General features: G+C 39.1%; 1 protein-coding gene across 2 annotated transcripts in view; it reads right to left on the reverse strand.

The window, feature by feature from the left end:
* LOC140732146 (adenylate cyclase type 1-like) overlaps window positions 1–18344 on the reverse strand; it is a 263389-nt gene that overhangs the window by 111262 nt on the left and 133783 nt on the right. For both annotated transcript variants that reach the window (XM_073054366.1, XM_073054367.1), the window contains one exon: window positions 4779–4937. In XM_073054366.1, the coding sequence (XP_072910467.1) occupies window positions 4779–4937 (159 nt within the window). The remainder of the gene's footprint in view (window positions 1–4778; window positions 4938–18344) is intronic.

Below are 18344 nucleotides of genomic sequence, written 5' to 3' on the forward strand. Positions count from 1 at the left end.
TTCCCTCTCTCACCTTATCTCCTTGCCTGCCCATCACCTCCCTCTGGTGCTCCTCCCTGTTACCTTTCTTCCATGGCCTTCTGTCCTATCCTATCAGATTTCCCCTTCTACAGCACTTTATCAATTTCATCAATTGACTTCCCAACTCTTTATTTCACCTCCTTCCCCTCACCAGTTTCACCTATCACCTACTACCCTGTATTTCTTTCTCCCCTCCCCCTACCTTCTTACTCTGACTTCTCATCTATCTCTCCAGTCCTGATGAAGGGTCTCGGCCTGAATTGTTGACTGTTTACTCTTTTCCATAGATGCCGCCTGACCTGCTGAGCTCCTCCAGCATTTTGAGTGTGTTGCTTGGATTTCCAGCATCTGCAAATTTTCTCTTGTTTGAAATCTCATTGTTTTCCTATTTTATCTGAATGTTCTGCATCTTTAACTATTAAGTACCCATTCCTCATCATTCTTAAACTCTAATGCCACTGCATTCAAATTCCCACATGGCTCATTGTGTCTGACTGCAAGATGTCACTAATGATATCTGACCTTGTCTTTGTATTCTTGAGGGGACAATTCTGGGTAGTTTCCTATCTAATGTGGCATGACTTCTTTGTCTAGTAATATCAAAACTCTGTGCTTTATTTATCTCTTTTTTTCAATTGTATGGTGGTCCTCATTCTCTGCCAGTTAAGACACCCAACTATCTCAGGGAAACTCTATTGAGGAAAATAAGTTTAATCAAGTCTGTTGTAATGAATTGTTTCTCCATCTAGTGGTAGAACATAGATGCTTCATCCCAATTACATGGTTAAAGCAATTTTGGTGTTGCAATTGAATATACAGGTACATTAAATGGTGGCATTTAATAATACAGCACAGATTTGTTCAGGATTCATCTCAATAAGTTTATCCTTTGAGTCACAAAACTGAGCAGACACTTCCTGTGGACTGTTTGCATGAATTGTACCCAATGCTATATTGGTGACTGTTCATAAATAAATGCCTATGACACATAGACATAATGAAATCAATTAGCATGCAAAAATAACTTGTTACCATTATTTCCATTAAGCTACATAAATGTTTATCATTTTTCATTATTCATTATCTAAATGTGGACAGCCAAACACAGATTATGACTTGGAAGGGTACTTCCTGGTGGCAGTGTTCCTCTGCATGTGCTGGCCTCGTTCTTTTAAACGTTAGAGGATGGTTGATAACTGTGCTTGAAACAATTTGGATGAATAACTCCTGTGCTTTTTGTTGATTGTACATACTGTAACCTCAGTGGTGTAGGAAGTGACTGATGGGTGGGATGCTGATTTGTTGAATTAGAGGAATTGATGGGGAACTTCTTCACTCAATGGGTGGTGCAAGTGAGGAACAAGCTACCAGCAGAAGTTATGGTTTCAATTTCAACATTTAATAGAAAGTATATAGATAGGAGGTGTATGGAGGGCTATAACCTAAGTGCAGGTCAATGGGACTAGGCAGAATAATGATCTGGCATGGTCTAGATGGGACGAAGGGCCAGTTTTGGTTCTGTAGTGCTCTAGGGCTCTAAGTGTGCTGCTGTGTCCTGGAAGGCTGAGCTCTGCTGTGGTAAGTGTCGCTAACTGACAGCAACTGAAAGTCAGTGCTACTCCCCATAGTACACAGAGTCTGATATTTAAGGTTATCAAATGCATACAATCCCTAAGGATTATATTTCTATTACTGATCTCTATGACTAACTTTTATTGTAAGGATATAATTGGAGGATTCATAAACCTCTCTGAATATAGAGGATTCATCCATCTTGTCCCAACACTCTCATATCCCAGGTTACCGTCCCTTATTGAAAGCCTTTGAGCATGTGCGCTCATAACTAGATCTGAGCTATCTAGGTTTAGCAGCACAGGTTAAATTAAACTGAAACTAGCTCTCTTCCAACTGGCATTCAACAATGTTATTCATTGGCTGTCTGCTACAATATTAGCAGACAGCATGAAATTGAACAATTATCTAAATTACACTCAGTGGCCACCTATTTAGTACACTGGTACACCAGCTTGTTAATGCAAATGTATAATCAGCCAAACATGTCACAGCAACTCAATGCATAAAAGCATGTAGACAAGGGCAACATACATTGTCTATATTGCAAGAGGTTGAGTAGTTGTTCAGATGAAATATCAGAATAGGGAAGAGCTGAGATCTAAGTGACTTTGTGTGTGGAATGATTGTTGGTGACAGACGGGATGGTCTGAGTATCTCAGAAACTGCTAATCTCCTCAATTTTCACGCATGACAGTCTGTAGAGTTTATAAAGAATAGTGCAAATATTTTTTAAAAAATGTAATGAGTGGTAGTTCTGTGGGCGAAATGCCTTGTTAATGAGAGGGCTCAAAAGAGAATGGCCCAACTGAAGGTGACAGTAACTCAAATAACCACACATTGCAACAGTGATGTGCATAAGATCATTTCTGAAAACATAACATGTCAAATTTTGCAGTGGTTGGGCTACAGCAGCAGAAGGCCATAGACATACACTCATTGGCCATTTTATTAGGTACAGGAGGTACTTGACAAAGTGGCCACTGAGTGGATACTAAATAAGCAAAGGTTAACCACACATCACTATCCTTACACTACTTTTGGAAATTATTCACCTTCATTAACTCCAAAACTATTTAAATCAATTAATAAGTTTATTGGTAAGCCAAGGGGATGGTACAATTTATTTACATGCACTGCAACTATCAGTGTTTAGTTCAATGATCAGCATGTTTATTTTATATTTACAAGATGTAATAATATGAAAGGTGCATACGGGACATTAACATTATCCCTTTGTTCACACTTATGTTCAGGAATTATGCATCTGGATGGCAAAATTTTATTCAATGCTTCAAGAAAGAAGGGATAAACTAGTTAATCATAGACATCAGATGAACAAAGAAGAGAAAATCTGCAGACGATGGAAATCCAAGAAATACACACAAAATGCTGGAGGAACTCAGCAGGCCAGGCAGCATCTATGGATCAGAGTACAGTCAACGATTCGGGCCGAGGCCCTTCATCAGGACTGGAGAGAAAAGAACCAGGGTAAGAAAGTGAGGGAAGAAGAGGAGGAAATACAAAGAGTAGGTGATAAGTGACACTGGGAGGGGGGAGGGGTGAAGTAAATAGCTGGGAAGTCGATTGGCAAAAGAGATAAAGGACTGGAGAAGAGGGAATCTGATAGGAGAAATCTTCCATGGCTTTCTGTCCTCTTCTATCAGATTCCCCCTTCTCCAGTCCTTTATCTCTTTTGCCAATCGACTTCCCAGCTCTTTACTTCACCCCAAACCCCCTCCCGGTTTCACCTATCACGTCCTACCTTGTACTTCTTCCTTCCCTTCCATCACCTTCTTAGTCTGACTTCTCATCTTTTTTCTCCAGTCCTGATGAACAGACTCGGCCCGAAACATTGAGTGTTTACTCTTTTCCATAGATGCTCCCTGGCCTGTGAAGTTCCTCCAGCATTTTGTGTATGTTGCATCAGCTGAACATCTATTTTAGTGACACTCTTTGAATATTACCAGGAGCCAGCAGGCTGAACATTTTGACAAATATTACAAGTTGATGAAAAAGAGTCAATAGGAATTTGTGAAAACAAGGGCACATTTCAGGCACAATGTAACTTCTAGAGAGGCTCTTAAGCAGACGGATAACAAAGTGTGTATGACTGTTGTCTATATGCAGATCTAGTAGCTACATGGACTTCCAGAAGCAACTTAATATGGTGGGGATTTGTTTTTGGATAAACACAAGTAACTACTTCCTCTTTTGTGCTGGAAACACAATTGTAAAATTAGTTCTCCAAGTTAATTTATTCTCGAAATGGATAAACGACTCTGACTTACTTACCACCATTGATCTAATGGATAATGCAACATGATTTGCTGAATATTCATAAAAATCTCAGAGTTTTTAAAATATTCCATTAATAATAAGAAAATTGGAGTAAAAATCCAAAATATCCTCAAAGAAATCATTTTTAAACCTATTCATATGTTGAATTGTGGTTCTGGAGCACTCCAACACCATAGAAGTCCTACAGTTCAACAATGGAACTTGTATCTGGACTTTACTGGCATCCCTGAGGAGAGGGAAGGGAAAATATGATTTCTTCCTCACACTTTTTATAAAGGGAATTTATTGTTTCAAAAATTCACCTCTGGTCAGAGACAGAGTAAAATTTGCTGGCATTACTCTCCAACATCTTTGCATCTATGTGCTGAGCCCAAACCAAGTCATCCCATATGTTAATACATAGAAATGTAAAGCTGCTGATCCCTTTCACCACTGCTCCACCAATTAAACTTGCAAATGTTACCAGATACAGTGTTAACATATGCAGTGTGGATGAACTTCTATGCATTTAAATCATGCTAGCAACTTTACTGAAAGAAGGAAGCCTCTGCATTCTGATTTTAATTTGCTGTAGCATTAATTAAAAGCAATTAATAAAACAGAAAACTAAGAGTGATGCAAAGGGAATAAGGACAAGGATGCAGAAGGCAGCTGGATGGAATGACAGGAAAGAAACTGCTTTTCCCAATATCATTGGAATGAATAAAAATTGTCTCCTAACAGCCATCACACACTACCTTTATTACTGTAAGCAACAAGAAAACACTTAAAGGATTTCACTAACCATTTATCCTAATGATTTAGCTTTACACCTACCAGCCTGACTTACCCTAAATGGATTTATGACTTTAAGCTGTACGTTTTAAATAAAAAATATCCCTTACCCAGGTAAACCACCGGTTTCCATTACATTAGCCAGGGTTACATCATTGGACCACACATCATACTGCCACTTGCGGAGACCAAGGACCCCACACAACACTCTTCCTGTGTGTAGGCCCACACGCATGTTAAGATCAACTTCGGTGGCTTCAGCCACAGACCTGAAATAGACCCAAGACTGTTAGTCACTTGGTGACAATATGTTATTCACAAATCTGCATATTCAGCACAGATGAAAAATGCATACAATCCTGGTATTAAGCAACGTTTACGAACTCACCAGGTCTAGAACCCAATGGGAGAGAAATTTGTTTTCACTTACTTGTGTTAGCCATGTGTGATCTTATCGACTACCAGCTGTACTCATCTCTGCTCATTGTTCCCAGATGTGCAGAGATTGCATAATTGCTGATCAACAACACTTGCAATAATAGAAAAAAAATCCTCGTCTTCATTACCGTTCACTATATGAGAATATGAATCCATAGGTATGTATCAGCAGAAACCAAAGCAAATGGCTTGTCAAGAGAGGTAACCAAGAAAGGGGCTGAAGGCAAGTGGGTCAAAATTAAATCAGGTAAAGAAAAAGAAGTAGCATGCCAGTGTACAGAGATTTTCATATAGAAACTGACCGTGCATCTGCCAGATTATTTCACTTAGTCTATGTAAGGGAACATGCAGGAGTAATGGGCTGCATGAAATTAGGCTTGGTTTGGTCCTTTCTGGGCCATTTTATATATACCTTCATTGACAAAATAAATGTGCATCTTCACAGAAAAGTACACTCTATATATATTCACATCTAAAGTTTATTTCTGCCATTGATTGTGATATTTTATAACTTCATTTCACTCAGTCATTTCCATCATAAGGGATTCCAGAGCATTACAATAGAAGGAAAAATTTCTTACATTGAATGCAAAACAAACTTGACATTTAAGATGATTTCCTATTTATTTATTAAGACACAGTGTAAAATAGGCCCTTCTGGCCCTTCAAGCTGTGCTGTACAGCAGCTGTCAGTTTAACCCTAGCCTAATCATTGGACAATTTACAATGAACCAGTGTGGATAACTTCACTCACATCACACTAAACTGATTCCACAACCTTTGGACTTACCTTCAAGGACTTGGAACTCATGTTCAAAGTATTATTTATTTATCTATCTATCTATCTATCTCAACTCAGTCTTGGAAAACCCAAGGTATGGGCACAGCCAAGTACTAGGAACTTTCATACTATTCTAGTAGTGTTTAGTATTGTGGCTTTCTAGAGATTGATATAAATATTGCTGTGTAAGATTCATTGTTTAACTCTACTGTGTAGTGACTTTGGGATACCAGTTGTAGATATTACCACTGGAACAACATTTACCCATTTTATGTCCCATAGTCTTTCAATTTCCTCTTTTGGTTCAGCATATTTCTGGTGTTTTTTACTTATTGATTTCTGTATATTAATGTGTGCTTGGAATGACTATGTCTATTAAGTAAGTTCTTCTTGTTTGCTTATCCAGTATTATTATATCTGGATGATTAGTATGGGTCATCATATCGGTATAATGGATTTGTCATAGTATAATTTGTAAGAGTGAGTTTGAATCTAAAAGTGGATCAGGCTCATATTTATAGGAAGGTACGGTGTCTTATATAAGTTTGTATTTTAAATCTAGATTTTGATGAATGATGTTTGATTGTGCCTGTGTAAGTAATCAGATTGAGTTAAACTGCTGCAGGATCCTGTAATGTTTTGGACTGTTTCTGGTTTTTCTAGGCAGTCTGCATCTTAAATTTGATGCTTTTATTATGTATTTTTGATAAATTTTGGTCCTGTATTGCCACACTGAACCCCTCTGTTTCTGAGTTATTTATTATTTTCATTATCATTTGTATTTATATAGATTGTCTTCCTGTGCTCATTAGCTAAATCTTTGTATTTAGCTTTTCATTGATTCCATTGTAATCCTTTGCTCTACTGTGAATGCCCACAAGAAAATGATTCTCAGGGTGGTACGGTATATGGTGACACATAGCATACACACTTTGATAATCAATTTACTCTGAACTTTCAATAATGTAGCTGTATCACCTGTTAGCACAGCCTACACAGTGGCAGAGGTTTAAATGTATTCATGCATTAATGTAGTATTTTCAGTGCCTGTGTTGATAATAAAAGACTTACAATGATGATGAAATTAATAATACTACAATTATATTGGCACTGCTGCAGATTCACTATTATGCAATTGAATGTTATTTTAGGGTTAGCGCTTGATATTAGAGTAAATATTGATAGAATTACTGATCACCACCTGAAATAAGGGGATTAGGTTCAGGGAAGGTTTGCTTTAGTGAGATAAGAGCAAGGTGTTAGAGTTGGGCTGTTAGCCTTTTGAAAAACAGCAATTGACTCAAGACTCTGCTCATTTCTGGGTGGGAAAATGTAATGAATATCCTTTTCCAATAACATTTTACCTTTGTATATAAGAGTAACCGTAGAATTTAGGTAGATGTCTTATTCAGTTTAGGATTACATAGGGATGATTATTAACAGGGCACAGCATGGGCATGTTTCAGACTATACTTCCAATTTATTGAAAACGACCCAGAAGATAAATGAAACGGATAATGAAATTAGTTCATTCTCAAGGATGAAATGAATGTCTATTTTAATGGAATTATAAAATGATACTAATGCACATACTAGTTATTTTGCTGTAAAGTCCCTGTTCTTTTCTTATATAGATTTAATCAGTCAACAATAAAATATTTTATAAATAATGCAATTATAGTCTTGTTGAAATCAGGTGCAGTTATGACTCACACCACAACCTATTTTTGTGCTTAATAACTAGCAAAGTAATAGTCTGAGAAGTCCACTGAGTTTCTGCTTGTTCAATATGGAGGATATATTGTTACTACAATATGACACACAGCAATTCCCAAGCCCAGAATCTCTAAACACAGATTGAAAATTGACAAAGTGTAAGTGATGCTTATTTACTCACTGCCCATTATGCAGCTGGTGCTTAGAGCAGCAATAAAGGTCTTCCATCCCTGTCTGTTCTTGGCCTATACTATCGCACACAGATAGAGAAGGATTCTTCATTGCTGTTTCTGTAACAAGTTTTTTTGACCAGTCAGGGTTGTTAACCCTGAGTTAAACCCCTGAATGTTGGGGGACTGGTGGTCCACTCTTAGTCGTTGATCGTGTGGATAGTCAGAGGCTTTTTCCCAGGGCTGAAATGGCTAACACGAGAGGGCACAGTTTTAAGGTGCTTCGACGTAGGTACAGAGGGGATGTCAGGGTTAAGTTTTTTTTACTCAGAGAGTGGTGAGTGCTTGGAATGGGCTGCCAGCGACTGTGGTGGAGGCAGATACAGTAGGGTTTTTTAAGAGGCTCCTGGATAGGTACATGGAGCTTAGAAAAATAGAGGGCTATGGGTAACCCTAGTTAATTTCTAAAGTAAGTACATGTTCGGCACAGCATCGTGGGCCGAAGGGCCTGTATTGTGCTGTAGGTTTTCTATGTTTCTATGTTTAGTGTGTCCTCTACCCTTTGACCTGCTTGGCATGGGTGAACCTACCAAGAGCCAAAGCACAAGACCCTGACTCCAGGCAATGTAGCTCTCTGGGGCATTGAGTCATGCAAGTCTCCAAACCCTGTGACAAGTTTGTGGTCCTCTTGGAGGTAAGTGCTACTAAAACAGTAAAAATTGTAGGCACTAGGGCTCCCCTTGCTTGTCCAGTTTATTAGGGAATAGATGCAGAGAACAGTGTTATCTGGGATGGAGGGACAAGGAACCAAAATAGATTCATTAACTAATTAGGTGACATTCTGGATTTTTTGGAAAAAAAAAACATTAAGTATTTCTTAGATGAACATTTTATTCCTTTTAAATTTCTATTACTTAGTCCAACTCACTTTCACTTCACACTTCCTGTCATGTATAACTTTTTATACATTTTCTTATATTTTGTAGGTTGTCAACAAACTAACACTATATAGGAAACTGTTTTTTTTTGGAAAGCTGGAATATTGTTTTGCATTAACTGCGACCTCAGTCTTAATATTAACAAGTAGTGAAATAAAACACATCATCTGTGAGTGTTCTATTTGAAGGTAAACAAAATTAACCCTTCACATTTCAATTGGTGGTACTATTTTCTAAGTTTAAGTCTAGGCTTTAAGAAGTGTTTTAATATCTGTTGAGCAGGCCAATCCTAAGTTATAGCCAAAAGCATGAAATATATTCCAAATTAATTGCACAATATACTTTCAGGCCACATTTAGCACAACTTCTGTATTTCACTCTTTTAAAAAAAAAGTCCTGAAGTAACTTATCGAATATCATTCCTCACAAACCTTATTGATTTATTTCAATCTTTTACAGTATGTTCTATTCTAGCTCTGACGACATTCTTATAGAACTATTCAATTTTTTTTCTTGCTCATCGATCTTGATGTTCTTGATCTTTCCTTTCCAAATAATTAATCAATTTTTTTTTCTGACAGCTACAAATGGCATCTGCTTCCTTCAGTATTTCAGATGATTTATTCTAGAATATAACAGCTACATGCATAGAATGATCTTTCTGATTCTTTTGCCAATCATCTTAAATTTTTATCCTCTGGTTGCCAACCTTATGGGGTGGAAATAATTTCTCAGTACTTGCGCTAAAATAAAAAGCATCATAATTGTTATGTTTGTTCTCATGAAGACAAGTTTTCCATGGGTAAATGCTGGAAAATTTTATTTACAGAATGGCTTCAGCTGACACTGAGCGTGTGACTAGCTCACCAACATCATTTCCAGTTCAACCTCCCACATTGCCCTCTGAGAACTGGTTCTTTATTATATACACACATAATAACACATCTTCCACCTTTAAAGAAAAACAAATATGATAATATGTCCTCATAAACCTGCAAGGAACAATAATCCTTCACAACAAAGTTATCTACATTAACTCAATTGTCATGAGCAAACACAGTCCCATATTCACTCAGCAACTTTCAATTAACATCTGAGGTGGTTTGGTGATCCTTTTTGGTCTGCTAGCTGTTTCCATAGATGGATTGCTTTAATTAATATTAGAGTCTTTTTGAGAAGTCTGATCAACATTTTCATTTCTTTCACATTCTTCTGCCAAGATCCAATCTATTTGTCTCTGTTCTTACTCTTGGAGTATGATCACAATATGCTCTATAATGGAGCCCTGGACTGCGTCTGTGTGATTAGTGAGTCTTTTCATGTTTAAACTGATTCTGTCTCATTTCACAGTGCTCCCTCTGATGTCTGTGTAACATAGATAGCAATTCCTCCTGTTGGTTTGTGTTGAACCATTGCTGTTGTTCTGACCGTGGTGTGGTCTCCCCATCTTCCCTTTTTACTTTTTCTCTTCAGCTTCAGACAGGAAGGTGGAAATATATTTGATTTCCAGTCTTTAACTAGAAGTCAATGAGAGGCAGATTTTGAACCAGAACTGGATGGTGTGAAAGCAAGACGAGTGACTTCTTTATCATGATCAGTCTGTCCAGCACTGGCATCCTGATGCTCATGCTGGTGTAGCTGGTACAGATGTCTATGCAAGGGGAGTTCTTGTGCTTCTCTTGCATTAGTATTGGGTGGTCATCTTTGATCTGTGAGGCCACTATGAAACCCTTTCTGCTTTTCACATGCACTCAGGCCTAATATTGGCTGTACTCTCTTATCTATAAAGAGTAGCTGACTCTTTAGCTGCTACCGCTTGTGCTTCAAGGTCACTATACAGCCCCCTTTTACCGGAATGTTCTCTCCGGTATAACTGTCATTTTGAATTTCACTGGGTAAATCTTGCTCCTTACTTCTGAGAATCTTGTACTGTCATCATTCATGGATAACAGATTCACCTGGGCTCCGGTGCCAAGCTTGAATGGGAATCCTGTCTCATTCACAGTCACTGGAACAATCCGTTCTGCTTTGCCAGCACCAGCAGTCTGTAATCCACAAACACTTCCTCCATTTCTTCAGCACCTTTGTCTTAGCCCCAGCTTTGCAGCAGTTTGCAAAATGATTCCTCTTCCCACAATTATTGCAGAACTTTCCATAAGCAGGACACATCTTCCTTCACATTTGCTGCATTTTCTGTTTGAGCCTAACTCTTTACGTTGTTGTAGCTTTGGAAAATGCTTTGTGTGCTGTCCCTCTGCTTTCATTGCATGCACTGTTGTGCTTCCTTGTGCAGCTCCTTAGTTTGTGCTTGTATGCTCTCTGCTGCTCTACACATATTCACAGCTTTTTCCAGCGTCTAATCTTTTCCATGGAGCAATCTTTCTCTGAGCCCATTGTCTGGGATTCCGCAAACTATTTTGTCTCTAACTAGTGAGTCTCTTAAATCTCAAATCTCACTCAGAGTGTGAAGCTCAGCTACGTATTGGTCAGAGCTGTGCAGATGCAACAAGAGCGTACCCGCTCAGGTGCGAAAATGCGCTTGAAAAAGCACCAAGCTTTTTGAAGGGAGTCATTGATTGGAGTGCGGCACAGACGCAACAGGAGCATTCCCATGCAGGTCCACCAAAGAGCTTGAAAAAGCAGCAAGTTTTTGATGGGAGCGGTTAGTTGCAGTATTGTGCAGATACAACAGGTGTGTTCCGCGCAGGTCTGACAAAGTTTTTCACCGGGAAACCCAGTCTGTATGAAAGCGTGGAGCAATTATTGTGGGAGCAGTCACCATCACAGTAGTCTAAAGCAGAGTAGCAAGGCTTTGGCTCAACAGGGCTTTAGCAAGAACAACCAGACGCAAGGTAAGTAGGTAAGTTCATTTTTTATTTCTTACTTAAATCTTGAGGAAATGGGGGGATGTCTACAGAAACAGTGTTCTGGTCTGGGAATCAGATGTGGGATTTCCAGGAGACTCCCAGCCTCCCCGATGGCCACACCTGCACCAGGGGCATTGAGATGTGGCTCCATAGAGACCGTGTTAGGGAACTGGAGCTGCAGCTCAATGACATTTGGCTTGTTAGGGAAAATGCAGTGATAGACAGGAGTTACAAGGAGGTAGACACCCCAAGGCTACAGGAGACAAATAAATGGGTGACTGTTAGGAGAGGGACAGGGACCATCAGATAGTGGAGAGCACCGCTCTGGCTGTTCCCCTCAATAATATGTACTCCATTTGGAGTATTGCTAGGGTGGTGGGGGGTGACTGACCTACCTGGGGGAAGCAACAGTGGCCATGCCTCTGGCACTGAGTCTGGCCCTGTGGCTCATAAGAGAAGGAAATTGAAGAGGATGGCAACAGTAATAGGGGACTCTATAGTCAGGGAACAGATACGCAGATCTGTGAACATGAAAAGGAAACATGGATGGTAGATTGCTTCCCAGGTGCCAGGGTCCAAGATGTTTCTAAACACAGCCACACTTCTTGAAAAGGGAGGGTGAGCAGCCAGAAGTTGTGGTACATATCGGTACCAACGACATAGGAAGAAAAAAGGAGGAGCTCCTGAGAAAAGAATATTGGGAGTTAGGAAGGAAGCTGAGAAGCAGGACCTCGAGGGTAGTAATCTCAGGATTGCTGCCTGTGCCATGCAACAGTGAAGATAGAAATAGAATGAGGTGGCAGATAAATGCATCGCTGAAGAATTGGAGCAAGGGGCAGGGATTCAGATTTCTGGATTTCTGGGACCTCTTCTGGGGAAGGTAGGACCTGTAGAAAAGGTACTGGGTTCACTTGAATCCAAGGAGGACCAATATTCTTGCAGGCAGATTTACTAGAGGTGTTGGGCGTGGTTTAAACTAATACGGCAGGGGGATGGGAACCAGTATGACAGAGCTGAGGATGAGTCAGCAGGTTTACAAGTAAATGATAGATGTAACATGAATGTAAGGAAGGACAAACCAATGACTGGGTAGAAATGCAGGCAGTGCAAAGAGTTAAGGTGTACCACAGAGGCAAAATTCAAAAAGGAGAACAATACAGCACTGAAGCTGCTATAATTAAATCTGCATAGAATTCAGAATAAAGTGGATGAACTTGTGGCTCAATTAGAGATTGGTCGGTATGATGTTGTGGACATCACTGAGTCGTGGCTGAAAGAAGGCAATAGCTGACAGCTTAACATCAAAGAATATACTTTGTATCGAAAGCACAGGCAGGAAGGCAGAGGCTGTGGTATGGCTCTGTTGGAAAGAGATGGAATTACAGCTTTAGAAAGAGGTGACATCGAGTTAGAGAATGTTGTATATTTGTGGGCACAGTTAAGACATTGCAAGGGTAAAAAAACATAACGGGAATCATATATGGGCCTCCAAATAGGAGCCAAGATGTGGGGTTGAGATTGCAAAGGGAGCTGGAAAAGGCATGTAACAAGAGTAATGACACAATTGTAATGGGGGACTTCAATATGCAAGGGGATTGGGAAAATCAGGTTGGTGTTGGATTGTAAGAGACAGAATTTGCTGAATGCTTACAAGATAGTTTTTTTAGAGCAGCTTGTGCTTGAGCCCACTCGAGGAAAGACTTAGATTGGGTGTTGTGTAATAAGCCACATCTTATTAGGGAGCTTAATGTAAAGGCACCCTTGAGAGGCAGGAATCATAACATGATTGAACTTATACTGCAATTGCATGAGTCAGATGTATCAGTATCACAATGGAATAAAGGGAATTACAGAGGCATGAGAGAGTAGTTTGCCCAGGTGGATTGGAGGAGGACACTGGCCGGGATGATGGCAGAGCAGAGATGGCTGAAGTTTCAGGAAGTAGTTCACCAGGTGCAGGATAGATACGTCCCACAGAGGAAGAAGCTCTCAAATGGCAAGCGTAGGCAACTGGGGCTGATAAAGTAAGTTATGGTTTCTGTAAATGAGAATTACGCCTGACAAATCTGTTTGAGTTCTCCAAGGAAGTAACAAGTAAGATGGACAAAAGTGAGGCAGTGGATGCCATTTATTTGGATCTTCAGAAGGTGTTTGCTAACGTGCTACACACGAGGCTGCTTACAAGATATGGTGTTACAGGAAAGATACTGGCATGGATAGACGAATGGCTGACAGGCAGGAGGCAGCAGGTGTGAATAAAGAATGCCTTTTCTGGTTGGCTGGCGGTGACTGGTGCTGTTCCTCACAGATCAGTATTGGGACTGCTATTTTTCACATCGTTTGTCAATGATTTGGATAATGGAATTGATGAGTTTGTGTCAAAGTTTGTGGATGATGAGAAGATAGGTGGAGGGGGACTTGCAGCAGGACTTAGACATATTGGAAGAACGGGCAAAAACTGGCAGATGGCATACAGTGTTGGCAAATGTATGATAATGCATTTTGGTGTAAGGAACATTAGTGCAGATCATTATGTAAATGGCAAGAAGGTTCAAACATCAGAGGTCCAGAGGGTCTTAGGAGTCCTCGTGCAAGACTTTCCAAAGTTTGGTTGACAGGTTGAGTCTGTGGTAAAGAAGGAACATGCAATGTTGGAATTTATTTCAAGGAGAACAGAATACAAAAGCAGGGAGATAATTCTGAGCCTTTATAAGACACTAATCAGGTTGCATTTGGAGCATTGTCAACAGTTTTGGTCCCCATATCTCAGAAAGGACAAGTGGTCATTGGGAAGAGTCCAGAGGAAGCTCACGAGGATAATTCCCCGAACAAAGGGGTTAACATATGAGGAGCGTTTGGCAGCTTTGGCCCTGTACTCACTGGAATTCAGAAGAATGCAGGGGAATCTCATTGAAATCTACTGAATATTGAAAGGACTAGATAGGGTGGATATGGAGAGGATGTTTCCTGTGGTGGGGTATCCAGATTTAGAGGGCACAGCCTCAAAATTAAGGGGTGATCTTGTAGAATAGAGAAAAAGAGGAATTTTTTTAGCCAGTGAGTAGTGAATCTGTGGAATGTCCTGCCACAGACCGCAGTGGAGGTAAAGTCCCTGAGCATATTTAAGGTGTAAGTTGATCATTTCCTGATTAGCCAGGGCATCAAAGGATACTGCAAGAAGGCAGATGTATGGAATTGAGTGGATCCGGTATCAGCTGTGATTGAATGGCGGAGGAGACCCAATGGGCTGAATAGCCTAATTCTGCTCCTATGTCTTACGGTCTTATGATCTACAGCTAACACTTTGTTTCTGGTCACAGGAAAATAACTTACATCTCCCAAGTGTCATGTTTTTACTTGGGACAAAGTATTCCTCAAATTTTGTCATCAGATTGTCCAATTTAAAGTCTGGCTCAACAATTTGAAAAAGCTGTTATAGGTGTCCAAAGCATCTTTACCAATTACATGTAGAAAAACAGGCGTTTTCAATATTTCATCAGCCCTCTCCTGCTCCACTAGCCACTAAATATACATTGAATCACTGTTTGAAGCATTTCCATTTATCAGTTCAATTGCTGGAAAACTGTATAGGTGTTGGAGGATTTAGCTTATCCGTGACAGGAACTCTCACTCTCACCTGAATCTCTCTTGGTGAATTCTGGAACAACGTGGTCTCTTACCTCATTGGCCAGCTTTTCTCCATCACTTGCATCTCTTTCTTAGCCATGTACGGTATTCATTTACCCTCCATGCCTAATCCTCATGCTGACTTCTGACACCATGTTATGTTTGTTCTTAGTAAAGACAAACTTTGCATGGGTAAACGCTAGAACATTTAATTTACAGAATGGCTTCAGCTCAACACTGAGCATGTGGCACCAGCTCACCAATGTCATTTCCAGTTATAGGTGAACCGCCTGCATTGCCCACTGGTAAATTAAGTTCTATATTGTGTACACACATATAATACAATAATTATGACTACCTGCATTAAATCTCTGGTCCAAGATAATTAATGCAAGCTCTTCTCATTTCTCCACATTACTGGTGTTTCATCGTTGTTTGAACTGATAATTTTGCTCTGCATCCTTTTCTTACTTGGACAATTCCAAAATTTGATCCAAAGGCTCCAATAATTCATTATATAAGCTCTGAATTCAGCTCCTCTCTAAATTTACTCCATTTCCACTAGACCCCTCTTCCCCCACAAGCCAAAATATCCCAAGGTCACTCCTATGCTGTCTGCTTCAAAGATAAAACAAGCAGCCTAGTGACTAACAGTAAATATGTATGCAAACACATTTAAAACAGGGTAAGTGAAGATCTTCCAATGTTTCTTTCAGATATTTGTTAATTACAAAAATAAACAACTTTGTTTAAGTATCATGTTTTCATTGTTAGATCTAAAATAATTTTATTAGGCCATGCTTAAAAAGACTACTATTGTATGTAAAATAGAAAGGATAATTACTTTAATAAGGCAAAATGTGCAGAAATGATTATAATTAGCTGCCTGATTCATTCATAACCTCTTGTTTATTTATCATGTGAGAATGCAAAGATAAGCAATTTTTGTAGGAAACGATTCAAGCGTTTCAAAAGAAGTGTATCTGTTTTTGTTTTGTACAAGCTCTGCCAGATCAAGGTTATTAGCTGTTTCACATAATGTATTAAGTTGAAACTTTCCAAATTGGTCTTTGTGTTGTTAATGCTATCAGGCACATGGAAGTTGCTGTTATTAAGTAGAGTTATAGGAGGGGAAAAGGTCAAGACTGAACTATAGAGCTATAATATAAAAGTAGTGAAGTAAGCAATGTTGTTGTCTCTTGAATTATTTTGCTTACAGAAATTTAACTCATTTATAAATAGCTTAAAATAATGGTGAGGAAAATAGCCAATTAAAATTATTAGGTTGAAAATAAAATAATAAAAAATGGTAAAGTAAAATAACACTACTGCAAATGGTAAGCATCTTGGATCAGATCTGACAGGAGTCAAATTATGAAAAAGAAAATTCTAAAGTATTACTGCTGTGTTGGAAGTGAATGTTGGAGCATACAGAGGCACACACACACCAGTTATGAAAGAGCATGATAATCAGATTCATTGATTTTAAAATGGAACTTAGGAGAATGACCGTTAATAGAGAAAATTAACTGGCTCAATAACTCTGTCAGGTATTATGCGAGGCAGCAGGACAAGTAAAGTACAAATCTTGCAGAATAAATCAGATTAGTTTGTGTAAGACACTACACCATCTGGTCAAAAAGGATCAGCAGAACCTACAGATTAATCATAATGCAATTTCAACATGAATGAAGACCACCACTGCCTTCTACTTCTATGCTGCAATGACCATCCATGTTTTCACTGGGACTTCTCAAGGGTTAGCTGCCTTATCATGTTTTCCTCCTTAAGGAAACGACTGAAGTTAATATTTATTATCACATAAATATATTACTTCAATGAGTATCAGGAGTAAAATTATTTCAATTTTTTCTCTCTCTGAGGTATTAAGACAATAAAATATAGGAGCAGTATTAGTCTATTTGGCCCATCAAGTCTGCTCATCTATTCAATCATGGCTGATTTTCTCAAACACATTCCTCTGCCTTCTCCCAATAATGCTTAACTGCCTTAACAATCAAAAACCTATCAATCTCTGCCTTAGTTACTCTCTGGGACAACAAATTCCACACATTCACTACTTTCTGGCTGAAGGAGGTCCTTCTCATCCCTTTATTCTGGGGCTGTAACCTTGGATCCTAGATTCTTCAGTTAATGGAAACATCCTCTCCATTTCTACTCTATACAGACCTTTTATTTTTAGATAATATTGACAGAAACATTTCCATTCTCAAGAAGCTAGGAGCATAAGTAGGCCACCCAGCCACTCAAGCACATCCACAACGAAGTATGATCATAGCTGACGGGCTGCAGGCTTCAACTCTTCCTCTTTACCAGTCCAACATGGTGTTTAATTCTTTTTGTCTTTAACTAAGTACCTAAGGTCATTGATTTATCAATATGTAAATCTGTATTCTTTAATAATAATCTCATGGTTATGGTCCTCTGGAAATCACTGATCATAATATGCTTCAATTTTATATTACATCTGATAGCGATGTGACCAAATGTGAATCTATGTTCTTGAATTTGAACTATGGCAATTACAATGACATGAAGAGTAGCCAGTTTAAATAAATTTGAAACTGTAACAGTATTTAAAGATGGCAAAAAATTTGTTCCTGGACATGAACGAAGTGCAGACATTAAGTAGTAAGGCATAGGGAAAAGATCTTTGGCCCAACTTGTCCAAGCTGACCATGGTGCCCACCAAGCTAGTCCCACTTGCTCACATTTGACCCACATCTTTCTAAACCTCATCTATATATTTATTTAAATGGCTTTTACATGTTGTTCCTGAACCTGCCTCAACAACTTTTTCTGTCAGTTCATTCCATATATGCATCAGCCTCTGAGTGAAGAAGTTCCAAATTCCCCTTTAGATCCTTCACCTCTCATCTTAAACCATGTCCTCTAGTTTTTAAATACCCTTCCTGGGGAATATAAACAAATACATGTGTTCACCCTTTTATATACACCTCATGATTTCATACACTTCAATAAGGTCGCCCCTTAGGACAATAAGGTTACCTCTCATTCTTCTGAATTATAGTGAATACAGGCACAGAGCCATCAAATGCTCTTCATACAAAAAGTTGTTCAATCCTGGACATCATTTTTATGAACCTGCTTTGAGTCC

Source organism: Hemitrygon akajei, chromosome 8, assembly GCF_048418815.1.
Source record: "Hemitrygon akajei chromosome 8, sHemAka1.3, whole genome shotgun sequence".
Taxonomy (NCBI): domain Eukaryota; kingdom Metazoa; phylum Chordata; class Chondrichthyes; order Myliobatiformes; family Dasyatidae; genus Hemitrygon; species Hemitrygon akajei.